This window comes from Geospiza fortis, unplaced genomic scaffold (assembly GCF_000277835.1).
Source record: "Geospiza fortis unplaced genomic scaffold, GeoFor_1.0 scaffold897, whole genome shotgun sequence".
Taxonomy (NCBI): domain Eukaryota; kingdom Metazoa; phylum Chordata; class Aves; order Passeriformes; family Thraupidae; genus Geospiza; species Geospiza fortis.
In genome coordinates this window covers 480,459-494,818 of record NW_005054580.1, presented here as the reverse complement: position 1 = coordinate 494,818, position 14,360 = coordinate 480,459, and the positions used below count along the sequence as shown (strand labels likewise).

Sequence of the window (14,360 nt, the reverse complement as noted above, 5' to 3'; positions counted from 1 at the left end):
GACAGTCCTGCACTGCCCTCATCTCTTGTTTTCCCCCTGACTGGTGTGATGGTCACTGTCACCAGGAGCAGTGCAGTTTATCTGGCTGTGACAGGGGAAACAGCTCATTTGGTACCTGCAGAATTCACTGAGCTCATCTAAGAACATTCCATGAAAGGAAGAAGGAGTCATGCAGTTACCCAACCTAGCAATATGATAAAAGCTGGCTCTCATTGATGAAAATGTGGCTTCTTCCTGCAAGTTGTTGTCCTGGAAATTTGATGGTGGTTGTGTTGAGCTTCATGTATTGCCAAGCAGAAATAAGCAGAGCCTATGCAAGTTTATGTGCTGCTTGTGAAGAGGAAAATACTCTGAAGGACAGCAGAAAATTCATTTGTGAGTTTGTGAACCTGGGATCTGGGATTAGTCCATGGTTTAAACAGAAATATTTGTAGGAAGGTGAATATGGGGGTAGAAACCTGAATTATCTGCTCTGGATTTCTGAGAGGAAGATGAAGCTGACAAAAAGGGATGTGTCAGTGGCCACCTTTATAAAGTAAGAAGATCCTGCCAAGCAGGAGAAAAGAGTTTCTGTTGGAAAATGGCAATGCAAAGGCTTCCAAGGCAGTAGTGTTGGTAGGAAATACTGTTGTCTTGTGTTAGATGAAGATAACATCATGTGCTCAGCAAATGAGTGGCAGTCTCATGTGGAAGGGATTAATAAACAGAATTTTTCAATTTATTTTTCTGCATAAACTCTGGATTCAGTCAGGCAGATCTTAATGAGATGAAGTGAATTTGTGTGCTGTGACATGATTCTCTAATCTCTTTTGCAAACCTATTTGGGGATTTTTTTTTTTGAAAATATTTTCTACTTCGTATCACTTCAAGTAGGAAAAGGGGAAGAGACAAGGGAAGATTATAATGGTGACTGATACTATCAAATGCTCAATAAATGAGATAAATAAAAATATAAATTCCTGTAGCTAGAGGTCATGGGGTGTAAGAACACACAGATTTGAACCTGGCAGTGCTGAGGAGACCCCAGTGACCAGGGAAATGCTGCAGCTGGGCTCTGCCTATTCCATTTCACCCAGTGTCTCTTAGAGTGGAGCTGAATTTTACACCCAGCTGCCTCTGGAAAAATGTTTCCATTAACTTCTGGTAGTTCTGCCCCAGTTTCTGCTGGCACTTGGGGAGGTGGCAGTGTGGGGTCAGTGTGGGATTGACCTCCCCTGCAGGGGCTGAGGGGCAGGGAAGGGGCTCAGCCTGTGCCCCATCCAGCTCTGGGGTGCTTGGGAGAGCCTGGAAAACTCCAGAGAGGGGGAAGAGCTCTGCTGGTCCTGCTGGGGGAGGGCTTTCCCTCCCAGGAGTGTGTGCAGCTGGAGGAGAGGAGACCCAACCCCATTCCCAATATTCCTGGAAAGTGGCACAAGTTACATTGTGTTGAAACCTGATGTGCTTCAGGGGTGTTAAAATTCTGTATTAAAAATCAATAAGCCTTATTAGGTTTTTGTTTTCTACTACAGTGCCCAATGCAAGCACTTATTTTAGTAAAACATCTTTTCTCCTGATGACTGAAATGAAAAGAAGTGTGTAGTGTCTACGTGTACATCCATGGCTTTTTCCTGAGTTACAAAAAAGCAGATTTCACAATTTGGTCACAGTTGTTGAGAACAGAAATGCATTTTCCAAGGCTAATACTGTATTTGTTGTTAAAGATACACTGTCCCTGAAGGGTGGGATTTTTGATTATTTAAAATTTTGATTATAACAAGCCTCCTAACTAAATAATGCATAGCTAGGGAAAAGGTTAGGATTTTTTAGAAATACAGATTCCCCCATAAATAATGTCTTTCCCACCATGGTGTGAATCTTCTGGGCATTTCCTTTTTAGGTTTAAATCCCCATTCTCTGCCTTTAAAAACACTTCTGCTCTACAAAACACAGTGAAAAGTGTGGTGGAGCTTTTAAAGCCAAGATCCATTTTACTCAGTAGCTGCTTGATTAATGAAACTGCTTCAGAATGGAGCTCAAGAAGCCCTTGGCTTTTAGGGAAGTTAAATACAAGGTTTTGCTTAGAAAATTGAGTCCTGTGTAAGGTCCGTCCCTCTTATCCCCCAGTTTTCTCAGGAACAGCTAAAATTTGTTTCCCTGTTGCATAGTGATGTTGGGGATGACCTTGGTGCTGGCAGATTTCCATGATTTCAGTTATACAGAACTTGAAAATGCAGCTCTGTTTATCTCTTACCTCATCAGCCTTGCTGCTACTTCACATTTTAGCTTACCCTGTTACTTCAATAATAGTGAAAAGCTGTAATTAATTCAGGGAGGCTTGGTTGAAGTAGGTGTCTCATTTTAAATCTGCTGAGCAAAAGGAGGAAGCGTTGACAGTAATTAAGAAAATTTTATTTTCTGGTTCTGCAGTAATTTCTGTTCAGCTTGCAATGCCTTGGCTGTGTTTGCAGCATGTGCAAAGGGAGGATTTGCCCAATCCCCTGCCATTAATAGTCTCTTATCCACTATCCTCTTTACCAGTCAAATAAAAGCATAAGGCTCCCATAATGTCTGTTTGTGTGGGATTAGGGAAGCAGTTTGGGAGGGGGGAAAGTGTTTGTCTTGAGCATGAGAGCGATGCCGTGCATATTCAAAATACAGCTATAAAGTGATCAATATTTAGTCACTTTTTGGAGCTTTCTGCTGTGTTTAACACCAGGACTGTAAAGGATGATGTGGTTACTAAGTGAGGAGCTTGCAGAGGGCAGATTTGACCTGCAGGACCCATTTTCCCTTGCAGCTTACAGGCTGTACACAGTGGTGCCCCGGCTGGTGAAGTTTGTGGATGTTCTGACCAACTGGTACGTCAGAATGAACCGCAGGAGGCTCAAGGTAGGGATCAGTGCTGCACTCCTGCCCTGCCAACAGAGTCCTGGCAGCCCCTGGCAATGGCATTTATGGCAGCTCACACAAGATCTTGGCTTGAAATGCTGTCATTTTGTGCCTGAGAGTGGCACCAAAATTAACTGTTCTCTCTCCTCTCTGCTTTGTGGGAAAAACCAACCAAAATGCCCAATAATTCTATTGCACTTGTGTGGTGATGTTCACAGGGGTCCCAGGATGAGGGAAGAGATGAGAATCTTGACTCCACGTTTCAGAAGGCTGATTTATATTCTTGTGATATATATTATATTAAAGAAAATGATATATTAAAACTATATTAAAAGAATAGAGAAAGGATTTCACCAGAAGGCTAGCAAGGAATAGAAAGGAATGGAATGATGATAAAATCTTGTGACTGATCAGAGAGTCTGAGACAGCTGACTGTGATTGGCCATTAATTAAAAATAACCACATGAGACCAATCAAAGATCCACCTGTTGCATTCCACAGCAGCAGATAACCATTGTTTACATTTCGTTTCTGAGACCTCTCAGCTTCTCAGGAGAAAAAATCCTGGCAAAGGCATTTTTCATATAATGTGTCTGTGACACACTTGCTCAGTGGAATTGACCAAAGTTAATACAGTTTGGAAAACAAGTATATTGTAGTAAGATGGGAAACTTTTGAAGCCTGTTGAAGAGCATTTCCTGATCCTAAAATGTCTGTTTTTCTTGATGAATTCTTCATTTAGGGCGAGAATGGGACTGAGGACTGTATTATGGCCTTGGAAACTTTGTTTAGTGTCTTATTCTCCATGTGCAGACTCATGGTAAGGGAATTACACCCCAACCTCAATAACACTTTAAAGCAGTTAATAAAAAAGCATCTTTGTGTAGCAGAGTTCATTTTCCATCTTTCCCTTTTCTTTGTTCATCTGCCCCATGGTAGTAAAAAGGCCTGTATCACCTTATTGATAAGGACACATCATAATTTCTTCTCTGATGCCCAAAAATAACATTTAAATATCAGGCAGGAGGTAAATAACTAGTCTGAATTCCATTATTCATTTCAGTCTGCATTTTGAATAACAGCCCAGTTGCAGACACTGTAAGCATTGTTTTTGCTGAACTGCCCTTATGTAATTCATGGTATTACTGATTCATAATGTCCAAGCAATAAAGGAAAGCTGGTGATTGAATGCAACATTACAGGCACCATATACTCCATTTATCACTGAGCTGATGTACCAGAATCTGAAAACCCTCATTGATCCAGCCTCGGTCCAGGAGAAGAACACTGAGAGCATTCACTACCTCATGCTCCCCCAAGTCAGGTAAGAGGCAGCTCTTAGGTGGCAAAATTGGGATTTGGTTGTTTGTTGGGGGGTTTTTGTTCATTTTTGGGCTTTGTGGGTTTGGGTTTTTTTGGTTTTTTTTTGATTTCACAGAACAGTGCTCCCTTACTTGTGTTTAAAACTGCATAACAAGAAACCAGACTGCTTTTATAATGTAAATATTCCTTTGTCTCTGAAAAAACTTTAGGATGCTAGTGAACATGTTATTTTCTATGAGCACAGTATGTTTATATTTTCATTAAGATCTGATCAATTTTAGTCTCTTTGCTGTAGGAGAACATTTTCCTTGCAGTACACTTCACACTCCACCCTCAATTTTAGCTGAGAATTTTCCCTCCATATTTAGGCAGTAGATTTGTGTTAGCGTGAAGGACTGGAGATAGGAAGGAAAGCAATTAGGAGGAATGCATGTTCCCAATTCATAATATTTTCTTATGGTGGGCAGAAATATCCTTTTTAGCTCCTCAAACTGTGTGTTGGCTCAAAGCTCTAGTGCCTCACTGTGAAAGGCCCTGAAGGATCAGAGAGATCACTGTTATTGCAGTGGATTTAGTTCCTGCAGCACTGTCTGCTCTGGGTATCTGAAAATAGGAGAAAAACCTTCCCTTCAGCATTGCAGCTCAGTGTGAAAACCCTCAAGAACAGGGGACCTGACCTTGATACTTGACAGTTTAAAAATTTAAGCCTTCTCTAATGGTGTATCTTTTTATGGCTGCTGCATGCTTTGAGGAGGGTGTATGGTCTTTGTGAGAGCTTTAATAGTGAGAGTCACTGCAACAGGGAGCTGGAGATTGACATCATGATGGTGCTGATTTTCTGTTCCCTGGGCAAGTGCTGTGAAGAATATGTAATCAAGGAATGCCACCCTCATCAGGGAGCTGCCAGGATTGGTTTGGGCTCCTGTGGAAGGGAGCCAGGGAAGGATGGGGAGCTGTTTGCAGGGACTCAGTTCAGGCATGGGTGCAGCACGAGCATTTAAAAGTGGCTTAGTCACTCTTCACTGCAGTTAGTGCTGGCTTGCTGCTGCATTGTGCAAATGTGGGATGTGTTTGAGGCTTGCACCCTTTTTTTCTGTATTGCATTTTGTTTGGGTTTTTGTCTGTTACTAGTTTGTGGAATTTATTGGATCCCCTATGTGTCAGTTTGAAAAAGCCTTTTCAAATCCAGAGTATTGTTGGAGTTTCACCTGGAGATGCAAGGCACATCACTGCATTTACTTTGAAAGTTTTCTGATACAGCATAAGGACAATATTGTCAACTATTAGGAAGAGAGATTTTTGGATGCAGTTACAGAAAATACCACTTTACCAGTATGGGGAGTGCAGATAAAGCTGAAGGACTTGGCCACTTTCACAGCTGAGCTTGACTCAACACTTGTGTTAAACCCCACTGAGGTTGTGCTTGGTTGCTCAGTGTCTGAACAGATGGATTGCTTTAAATTTTGTGGATTTGCATTCAGTCTTTGAAAAATACTCTCATGTTGGGGCTCTGCAATCTTGTTCGGTGATATTGAAATAATGTCACATAATCCTGTATGAAGCTTTCTGGGAACAAAATATTCCATCTTGTAATTTCCACGTTTCCAAGTTGTTGGAGGATCATCCTCAGGGACTGGCTTTTGGAAGAACAGAAGCTTCAAAAGAGGTAGAAGCAACTCAAAGCCTTAATGCTGCAATGGGCATATTTCAGTTGTAAGTTTTGCTTCACCAGCTCTGTTTTTCTGGCCAGTCCTTGCTGGAGTTGTGGTTTTCATCCCAGTACTTCTGCTCCTTAGATTACAGCAAGTATCTGTGTTCATTTAATTTTATTAATATCTGTCTTTTTAACCAATACCTCTGCTCTTGCTTTGAGACCTGAGTGGTTTTAAAGGAGCTGCCCAATTAGTGCATCTACTCAACAAATCAGGAGAAACACATTTTCAGAACATTTCACTGCTTGTACATTTGAAACAAGATGTTAATGTCAATTGCCTCAAAAAAAAGGAAAAAAAGGCCAAAAAATTCAACCCCAATCCTCTCTCCACCCCACCCCCAAAAAAACCCCAAAAGGCAAAACCAAAAAACCCAACCCTACCTAGCCTCAAAATGGAGGGGTGTTTAAATTATTGAGCCCAGAAAGATGTTAAAACTCTAAAACACCAAGCTCAAATATCTGCAATTTCTGGAAAAGAGGATAAATTGAGATCCAGAGAATTGTTGTTACAGGGAATTCATTGTGGCTATAAGTACCCTATTTATAATATCTTTCTGCATCTTCTTATGATATTATTAATGTAAATTGTATTTTTTATTGGCTATTACTAGAACAGGTTGTATGACTCAATCCTCTGCACCTTGTGAGAGGTGCTAACAAAAGATGTAAAAATAGCTCTGCTATTTGTTTTCAGCAAGTTATTTCCTCCTCAGCTTCTCCACAAAGAGAGAGGAAAGGCCTGTTTGTTCCTTTTTCAAATTGCCCCAACCAGGGCGTAATTGAGTCTGTTGCAGGAGATGTCAGAGAAGGGGTAAAATGTTTTCCATCTGCTCAAAGAGATGTGATGAAAATGCAGCAATTATAATGTTTCCTTTCTAATCTAGGGAGGATCTCATCGACAAAAAAATTGAAAGTGCCGTTTCTTGTTTGCAGTCTGTGATTGAGCTGGGACGAGTGATCAGAGACAGAAAAACCATCCCAGTCAAGGTTAGAGCTCCTCACATCTCCTGTCATGCCTTGGGAATGTGTAACAGCTTTGTAACTTTGGGATGAACCCGGGGAAACTGAATAGTTAAGTTTCTGTTTTGGTTTTTTTTTTTGTTTTTTTCCCCCAGTATCCTTTGAAAGAAGTAGTAGTTATCCACCAGGATCCAGAAGCTCTGGAAAACATCAGGTCTTTAGAGAAGTATGTACTCGAGGTAAGAACATCATGTTTAAGGGAATTGTGTCTGTTGGTTCCCTGAACAACCTCCCCTGTTGACCATATTAACAACTCACAGGTGAAATGAATTTCCAGGAGAGCTGAAATGAAAGGGGTGTCAGTGGGTCATGTGCCAAAGGCGTTTAGTGTTGAGAAATACTTAATCCTACAAACTGACCACACTGCACTGGGAGGCTGCTAGATTCTGGCCTGTTTGCATTCTCTAAAGCCATGAAATCCATCCTCAAGGATCTGTGACACAAAATTCTTGTTCTGTTCCCACTGAGCACTGGCAGTACAGGATCTGAGGGGGTTTTCCCTTTTGCAAATGGTGTGGCCATTTCTGTGCCTGTTCATTATCCTGTGCCTGTTCTTGGCAGCTTAAGGATCCTTTCTTCTCTTCACTGTAACAGCACATCTGCTCATGTGCTTAAAATATGCCATCCTGTTGTCGTTGAAGTTGCCATTGTCAAGGTCAGCTGCTTTACCTTGTCAAAGAGAACAAAAATGTGCATCTTCCCAAAGAGGATCAGCTCACCTCGCTTGTCTTGGTGAGGGCAGCCATGTCAGGTGGGGAATTCAGGAGATGAGGGACTCTGAAACTTGTGTTACATATAATTCCAGCAACATGAGCTTTCCCCAAGCCTAAATACACATCTATGAAAATCTCTAAAAATTCTGCTGAGGGAATAAGCACTGGTTCAGGAAGTCACAGCTCAGTGCACAGGACTTCTACATCAGTGCTGTATGCTGCTTGCTTTTAGTTACTCTGGGAGTTAAATGCCTAAGAATTATTCACTAGAGGAATTTTAAATTAAAAAATAGTAATTGATTTGCAAGGGGGACTGTAAAGCTTTTCTGTCATGTTAACTTATTGATTATTGCTCTTAGACTTGGCAGTTACGATCCCTTGCTTCAGAATTGCTGTTATTATTAATTATAATAATTTCAATATCTGAGTCTCTTCAACAGTAGAATTCTGTGAAATTTAGGCTAACGTCTGTCCCATTTTTTGGATCTGAAAAATGGATTTTAAATTCTAGAGAATCCGGTTTTAAGGGAGATGAGGTTTGCTTCCTCAAATTGCTTCCAAAAGAGTAATTTTGCTAGAATTTGTTGTCAGCTTCTACAGCTAATGAAAGGTAACAAAAGAAGCTAACAATTTTTAAATTATTACATAATTGGACTGTACATTTGTATGTTTTGATTAGCATTCCTTTGCTCCTGCAGACAAAAGTGTCTCTTCTGGAGAGATGAGTTAAAACAAACTCAGATGCCTTTGTGGAAGCACAAACACAAAGTACTGTCTATTGTCCTGGTTTTATTATGTGTCTTAAAATTCAACAAGCTGCTGCTGGAGCTTAGTGTGTGTTTTATTGTACTGCATGGCAATCAATCCTGTTGTTTACTGGATGGTGCAGAGCTGAAGAGGTCAGTGATTACAGGCAGGCTGGGCAGCATTGCTTGGGCTGCATTTGCAGCTTTGTTCATCAACCTCCTGCCTATTCAGAGCTTTAGAACCTTCAGTGATTGCCAGGAGTAAATTTGCAGATGCCAGAGGTAATGGGTAAGGAGAATTACACCATTTAATTTAGTGTAGTTGCTGACAAAAGAGTGGGAAAAATATACTTGTCAATTCTTCAGAAATTTCATTCATTGCTTTTGCAGAAAGAGCTGTAGTCTTTGATCTGCAGTGCTCCTCTCTCATCTTCAGGACACAGCAATCATTTAAATAAATGGATTTTAATATTAGAACTTGCGAGATTATAGAGTTGTCATGAAAAAATAGCCAAGCAGATGAAATGAAATAAACCCAGAAGGCTTTTAGCAACTGGACACAGTTGCATTTTATTCATTTCTGTTTGAGGCCTTTTACAAGCCTGGGTCAGGACTTTTCTTCCCAGCTGCTTCTAGGGAAAGGTTTTCTCTGTGTAAATTTGACTCTGTGCACAGTCAGAATCTTGTTTCTATCCAACCTTTGTATTCCCTCCAACCCCCAGCCCTGTGCAGAGCTGCTGTAAAACAGAAAATTGACTTCTCCATCAAACCCAGGGCTGAATTATCTGACAGGAGCTGTGCCTGGGGGGCCTAGCAGTTTTTCATTTCTTACACTATTACATAATGAGTACTTATTTTCCTTTTTAGGCTGCCTGCTTAGAGAGCCCAGCTGAAGCACAGCATTTCTGACATTTCTGTCTCTGTTCTGAGGACTGGGCATAGCTGGGGCACATGGCACCAGCTGAAGGCTCTTGTATGTTCAGGCATTCCAGCTCTTCAGCTGGTCATGGGAAGGGCTGATTGCCCCACTGTCCCCATGAGACTTGAAAGATGTGTTAAGGAGCTAATTTTGAGTAATTAGGAAGATAAAATTAAGAATTATTTTAAGTCAAAGCTCTGAGACTGATGTAAACAGACCTAAGATACAGATTTGCCTGTTTTTCTAAGACTCATTCTGGGTTTTTAAATGGATAATGTGTATGAAAGAATAATTTCCTAATCTAATTAGTACAGAAAACTTGTCCTGATGGAGTTGGCTTCTCTGATTTATCTAATCAGGCCCAAAGTAATTTTTCAATTTGTGCTATTTTTTGGATTATTATTTCTTTTCCCCCACGAGGTTGTCATTTACAACTCATGGGCTCATTTCCAGCAGCACCCCATTGAAACTGAATTTCTGAAGTGCATAATTTTCATTAGATTTCCTAAAAGATGTATTAAATAAAATTAGATTCAGTTGTGTTCTTGGCTCCTCATGTCAGTAGGACTTCCTAGGGAATTAGGCTGCAGCTCAGAGGTTGTATTTAAACATTATTTCTCAATCCAAATGTTTGGCTACTTGCTAGTCCTGTCATGCTGATGCTGCCATTTACTTCTAAATGACTTGCTTGTTTGCCAAGAGCACCTGGTGATGCTGTAGGATGGTGATGGGAGCTCTCACCATCATCCAGTGGGCATTAAACACCAAATGCTCCAAGTACTGGGCAGCCTGGCAGACAGAACCTGCTGGATTGCAGTGAAATGTACGTGCAGGTCTGTGCCTCATGTTTTCCAACCCCAGCCATATTCTGTCCTAAGAGTTCCAGCCTTGGTCTTTCCTCATGTGAAAACCACGTTGTCCTCTCAATCAGTTGTGTAACACTTCCCACAGCACCACCATGTTCCCTTCAGATATGGGAACAAAATCTGCATGTGCAGCTCAGAAAAATGGGCTCACACTTTCCTGCAGAGTCTGGGGCCCCTCCTAAAGTCCATGCAGGTTTTATAAAGCTGCTTTGGCTGCAGGAAGCTTTTCTGAGCCGGGTGGTTTTCTGTGCAGTGAGGAGCTGGAATGAACAGGTGAGGAGGAGACAAAATGAGGCCATTTTGTACAACCTCAACCATAAAATGGTTGCTAATGATTTCCTGGCTCTGTGTGTTCTGAAAGGACTGTTCCAGCAGAATTTCCTCTCCTGAGCTCTGCCAGGCCACTGCACACAGAGGGAATGGGTTCAGCTCTTGGGCAGTTGTGAGGGGGAAATTAAGAGGGCTGCTGAGTTTCTAAACATAGCAGGGCTGAGTTTAGGTGGGTTCGGTGGAAGGCTAGGCCTAGGCTGCTTAGGGTGAAGGCTGAGTAGAAGCTTAGGTGGAGGTAGGACATAAAGAAAGTTAAAGGGGCTGATTTGAGGTGGGAGTTGCCTGATAATAACAAAACACCCTGGAGGCGGAGGCTGAGGGTGGGGACGGGCTCTGCTGCTGAAGGTGGGCTCAGGGTTGGGTTTGTTTGCTCTCCCAGTGACTCTGTCCATTGACACAACCCTGTACAAACCTCTCACCCTGACATCTGCAGCTGAGCCGTGTGCTGTGTGTCCCTGCAGGAGCTGAACGTGCGGGCGCTGACGCTGTCTGCGGACAAGGCCAGGTACGGCGTGCGGCTGAGGGCCGAGCCCGAGCACACCGTGCTGGGCCGCCGCCTCAAGGGCGCCTTCAAGCCCCTCATGGCTGCCATCAAGGAGCTCAGCAGCGAGCAGCTGGAGAGGTTCCAGGAGACAGGTCTGTAGTGGGGCAGAGCCCTCTAGGGTGGCAGGGTATCCTTCTGTGGGCTTACAGAATCACAGAGTCATGAGGTTGGAAGTGACCTCTAAGATCATCGAGTCCACCCTATGCCCTAACACCTCAACTAGACTGTAGCACCAAGTGCCATGGCCAGTCTTTTCTTAAACACATCCAGAGATGGTGATTCTACCACCTCCCTGGGAAGAGCATTCCAGTACTTAATTATTCTTTCAGTGAAAATTTTTTCCTAATATCCAACCTATACCTTCCCTGACATAGCTTGAGACTGCATCCTCTGGTTCTGTCAGTGCTGCCTGGTGGAAGAGACCAACCCCACCTGACCACAACCTCCCATCAGGAAGTTGTAGAGAGCAATAAGGTCACCTCTGAGCCTCCTTTTCTCCAGGCTAAACTCCCCCAGCTCCCTCAGTGGTTCCTCACAGGGTTTGTGTTCCCAGCCCCTCTCCAGCCTCGTTGCCTCCTTTGGATGTGCTCAGTGTCCCAATGTCCTTCCCAAACTGAGGGGCCAGAACTGGACACAGCACTCGAGGGGTGACCTCACCAGTGCCAGGTATAGGGGAAGAATGCCCTCCCTGCTCCTGCTGGCCACACCATTCCTGATCCAGGCCAGGATGCCCTTGGTTTAAGGGAGCTTAAGGCCTGCTTCCCTCTTGTTATCCCTCTTCAGCTGTTTCAAGGAGGAAATTTGTGTTTATTATTTCCTTTTTTTTTTTTGACAAAGTTTAGAAATGGTTGTGGACACACATTTTAAACTGTTCTCCTATTAAACTGTTCCTTCCTGTCAGAGGAGGTTTAGGGTTGATAATAGGAAAAAGTTCTTTCCCCGAGGGTGCTGGGCACTGCCCAAGTTCCTCAGGGAATGGTCAGAGCCCTGAGGCTGCCAGAACTCCAGGAGAGTTTGGACAGGGTGGGATTGTTGGGATGTCTGTGCAGGATTTGGACCCAGTCATCCCTCTGGGTCCCTTCCAGCTCAGGATGTTCTCTGATTTTAAGTGCTACTGTAAAGCCAAGATGAAGCAGAGAATAAGCTTTCTGTGAGACTGAATCAGATTGGAACTGAGTATTTGTGCAGTAGCTTTTATTCTAAAAGCATTCCTTTGATTCCAGAGTTACAAGTGGGTGTGAATTTTGCAGCTATATCTGTTTAGCAAACTGCTTAAATGGAAGTTTGGAGTTGGTGGAGTATACAGGTTATTTTTAAGTTTTATTCCATTCAGATGGTTCCACACAAACAGTTGCTGAAGTGCCTGTGTTTTACTGAGCTCTGCTGCCTGGAGAAATGCTTATGTGAAAAATGGAAATGTGGGATAATTCACTGCTGCTTACTAGTGTTTAACTGCTGTTTGACTGCATTGCAAATATACAAATATATATTCATTGCACATATTTGAAGGCTGATGCTTGGTTGAAGCTTTCTGAATTTAAAACTGGGGGTTTTACTTGGATGGTAAGAGCTGCTCTCCATCTGCCAACCCTGCAGGCAGCATTGTTGTGGAAGGACACGAACTCCATGGGGAGGATCTCCGTCTCATGTATCAGATGACAGAGGGATCTGCCCAGTTCGAGGCACACTCTGACGCTCAGGTATTTTATTGGTTATTTCCTCTCTCTCTTTTTTTGATTAAGGGAAGAGTTCCTCAGGAACCAGTAGAAAAATGGTGAGGTAGAAGCTTGGCTTGGGTTTGTTAGTTCAGGTAGTTCAGCACATTCCAGGAATGTGTGAATCCTGGAGCTGTTCAACGCTCTCTCCACTGTCATATTTTGTAAATGAGGCGCTCTCTAAAGGCATCCTGAGCTCCTGACAGTGTTACTTCCACCTTGTGTCCAGTTTGTCACCTGATCATCAATGTTTTGTGCATTTGCTCAGGTTTTGGTGCTGCTGGATGTGACCCCAGACCAGTCCATGGTGGATGAAGGCGTGGCCCGGGAGGTGATCAATCGCATCCAGAAGCTTCGCAAGAAGGTGAGCAATCCTTGGGGTGGGATGAGGCATTTCCATTCCCTTTCCAGCACTCTGGGCAATATGCACAGACTGCATTTTTAATTAAACATGGAGCCCTGTATCATTTACCCCTCATGTATGGCTTTCTGATTGGATTCCCTTGCAAGAGCTCTAAAGGATGTGTAGAGAAAATTTTCATGGGACATGTTGTTTTGGAAAAGATCAATGCAGTTAAGGCTGCATAAATCATGGACTCATAGAAAAGTCTGGGTTGGAAAGGACCTTTCTTCAGCATAAAACTGAAAAATTGCAAATTTTACCAAAATAGATATTCTTTACATTATGTATATTTAAAAAAAATCTATGTAGATCATACACACGCGCACACACACACACACATATATATATACAAACATATACACACCTCTGTAGTATTTTTAAATGTGTATATATCTCTACACCTATGTAGATTTATATATTTTAATGTTTTTTTACGTATATAAAACTTGAGGATTTATTTCTGTCTAAAATATAACCAGGAAGGATTGTGGCCATGAAAACTCTCCTATGTGTTACTGGATTTAAATTCAGGTTTGTAATGACATAAAACCATAATTTATTTTCACTATAATGAATATCAATATACTTAGTCTTGCCTAAACTCCCATGTTTTAAGATTCTTGATGTTTTTGTAGAAGGATCATTTTCTTCTAAGTCTTTTGTGGAAGCTTTTAACAACTGCTTGATAAATACCTTTTTTTTTAACTTGACAAGTATTGCTCTCTTGGTGTGTGGTTTTGCTGTCAGTAATGGTGTCTGTGTGTCCTGCAGAGGAACCTGGTGCCCACAGATGAGATCACAGTGTACTACAGGGCCCTGCCAGAGGGGGAATACCTGGACACTGTCATCCAGCAGCACGCTGAGTTCATTTTTGCCACAATAAAGGCAGACCTGAAGCCTTACCCGGTGCCTACCTCAAGGGAAGTTCTCATCCAGGAAACAACCCAAGTAAGGAGGAAAAGCACTGCTTGCATAGTTCATCTTATTTGCTTTTAACCCAACAAGCTGCTCCAGTTAAAGAATAATGGTGTCAGTATTTATTGTGGGATACAGCAGATATTGTTTTCTATTTATAACTTTTTGTATTAGTCTTTCTTGGTTTATAAAAGAAAGGAGTTGGGTTCTGTATGCATGGTGATTTTGAAAATCAAGCTGCTTGGATACCAGAGTAAACAGAGTTGTTTGTCTGAACTTAATAC

The 14,360-nt window shown here is 42.2% G+C and overlaps 1 protein-coding gene across 1 annotated transcript in view; it reads left to right on the top strand.

Moving 5' to 3' along the window:
• IARS1 (isoleucyl-tRNA synthetase 1) overlaps nt 1-14,360 on the top strand; it is a 93,359-nt gene that overhangs the window by 64,275 nt on the left and 14,724 nt on the right. The window contains exons 21-29 of the mRNA XM_005429846.1: nt 2,777-2,868; nt 3,611-3,688; nt 4,071-4,192; nt 6,790-6,892; nt 7,021-7,104; nt 10,961-11,135; nt 12,640-12,743; nt 13,027-13,122; nt 13,933-14,109. Coding sequence (XP_005429903.1) covers nt 2,777-2,868; nt 3,611-3,688; nt 4,071-4,192; nt 6,790-6,892; nt 7,021-7,104; nt 10,961-11,135; nt 12,640-12,743; nt 13,027-13,122; nt 13,933-14,109 — 1,031 coding nt within the window. The remainder of the gene's footprint in view (nt 1-2,776; nt 2,869-3,610; nt 3,689-4,070; nt 4,193-6,789; nt 6,893-7,020; nt 7,105-10,960; nt 11,136-12,639; nt 12,744-13,026; nt 13,123-13,932; nt 14,110-14,360) is intronic.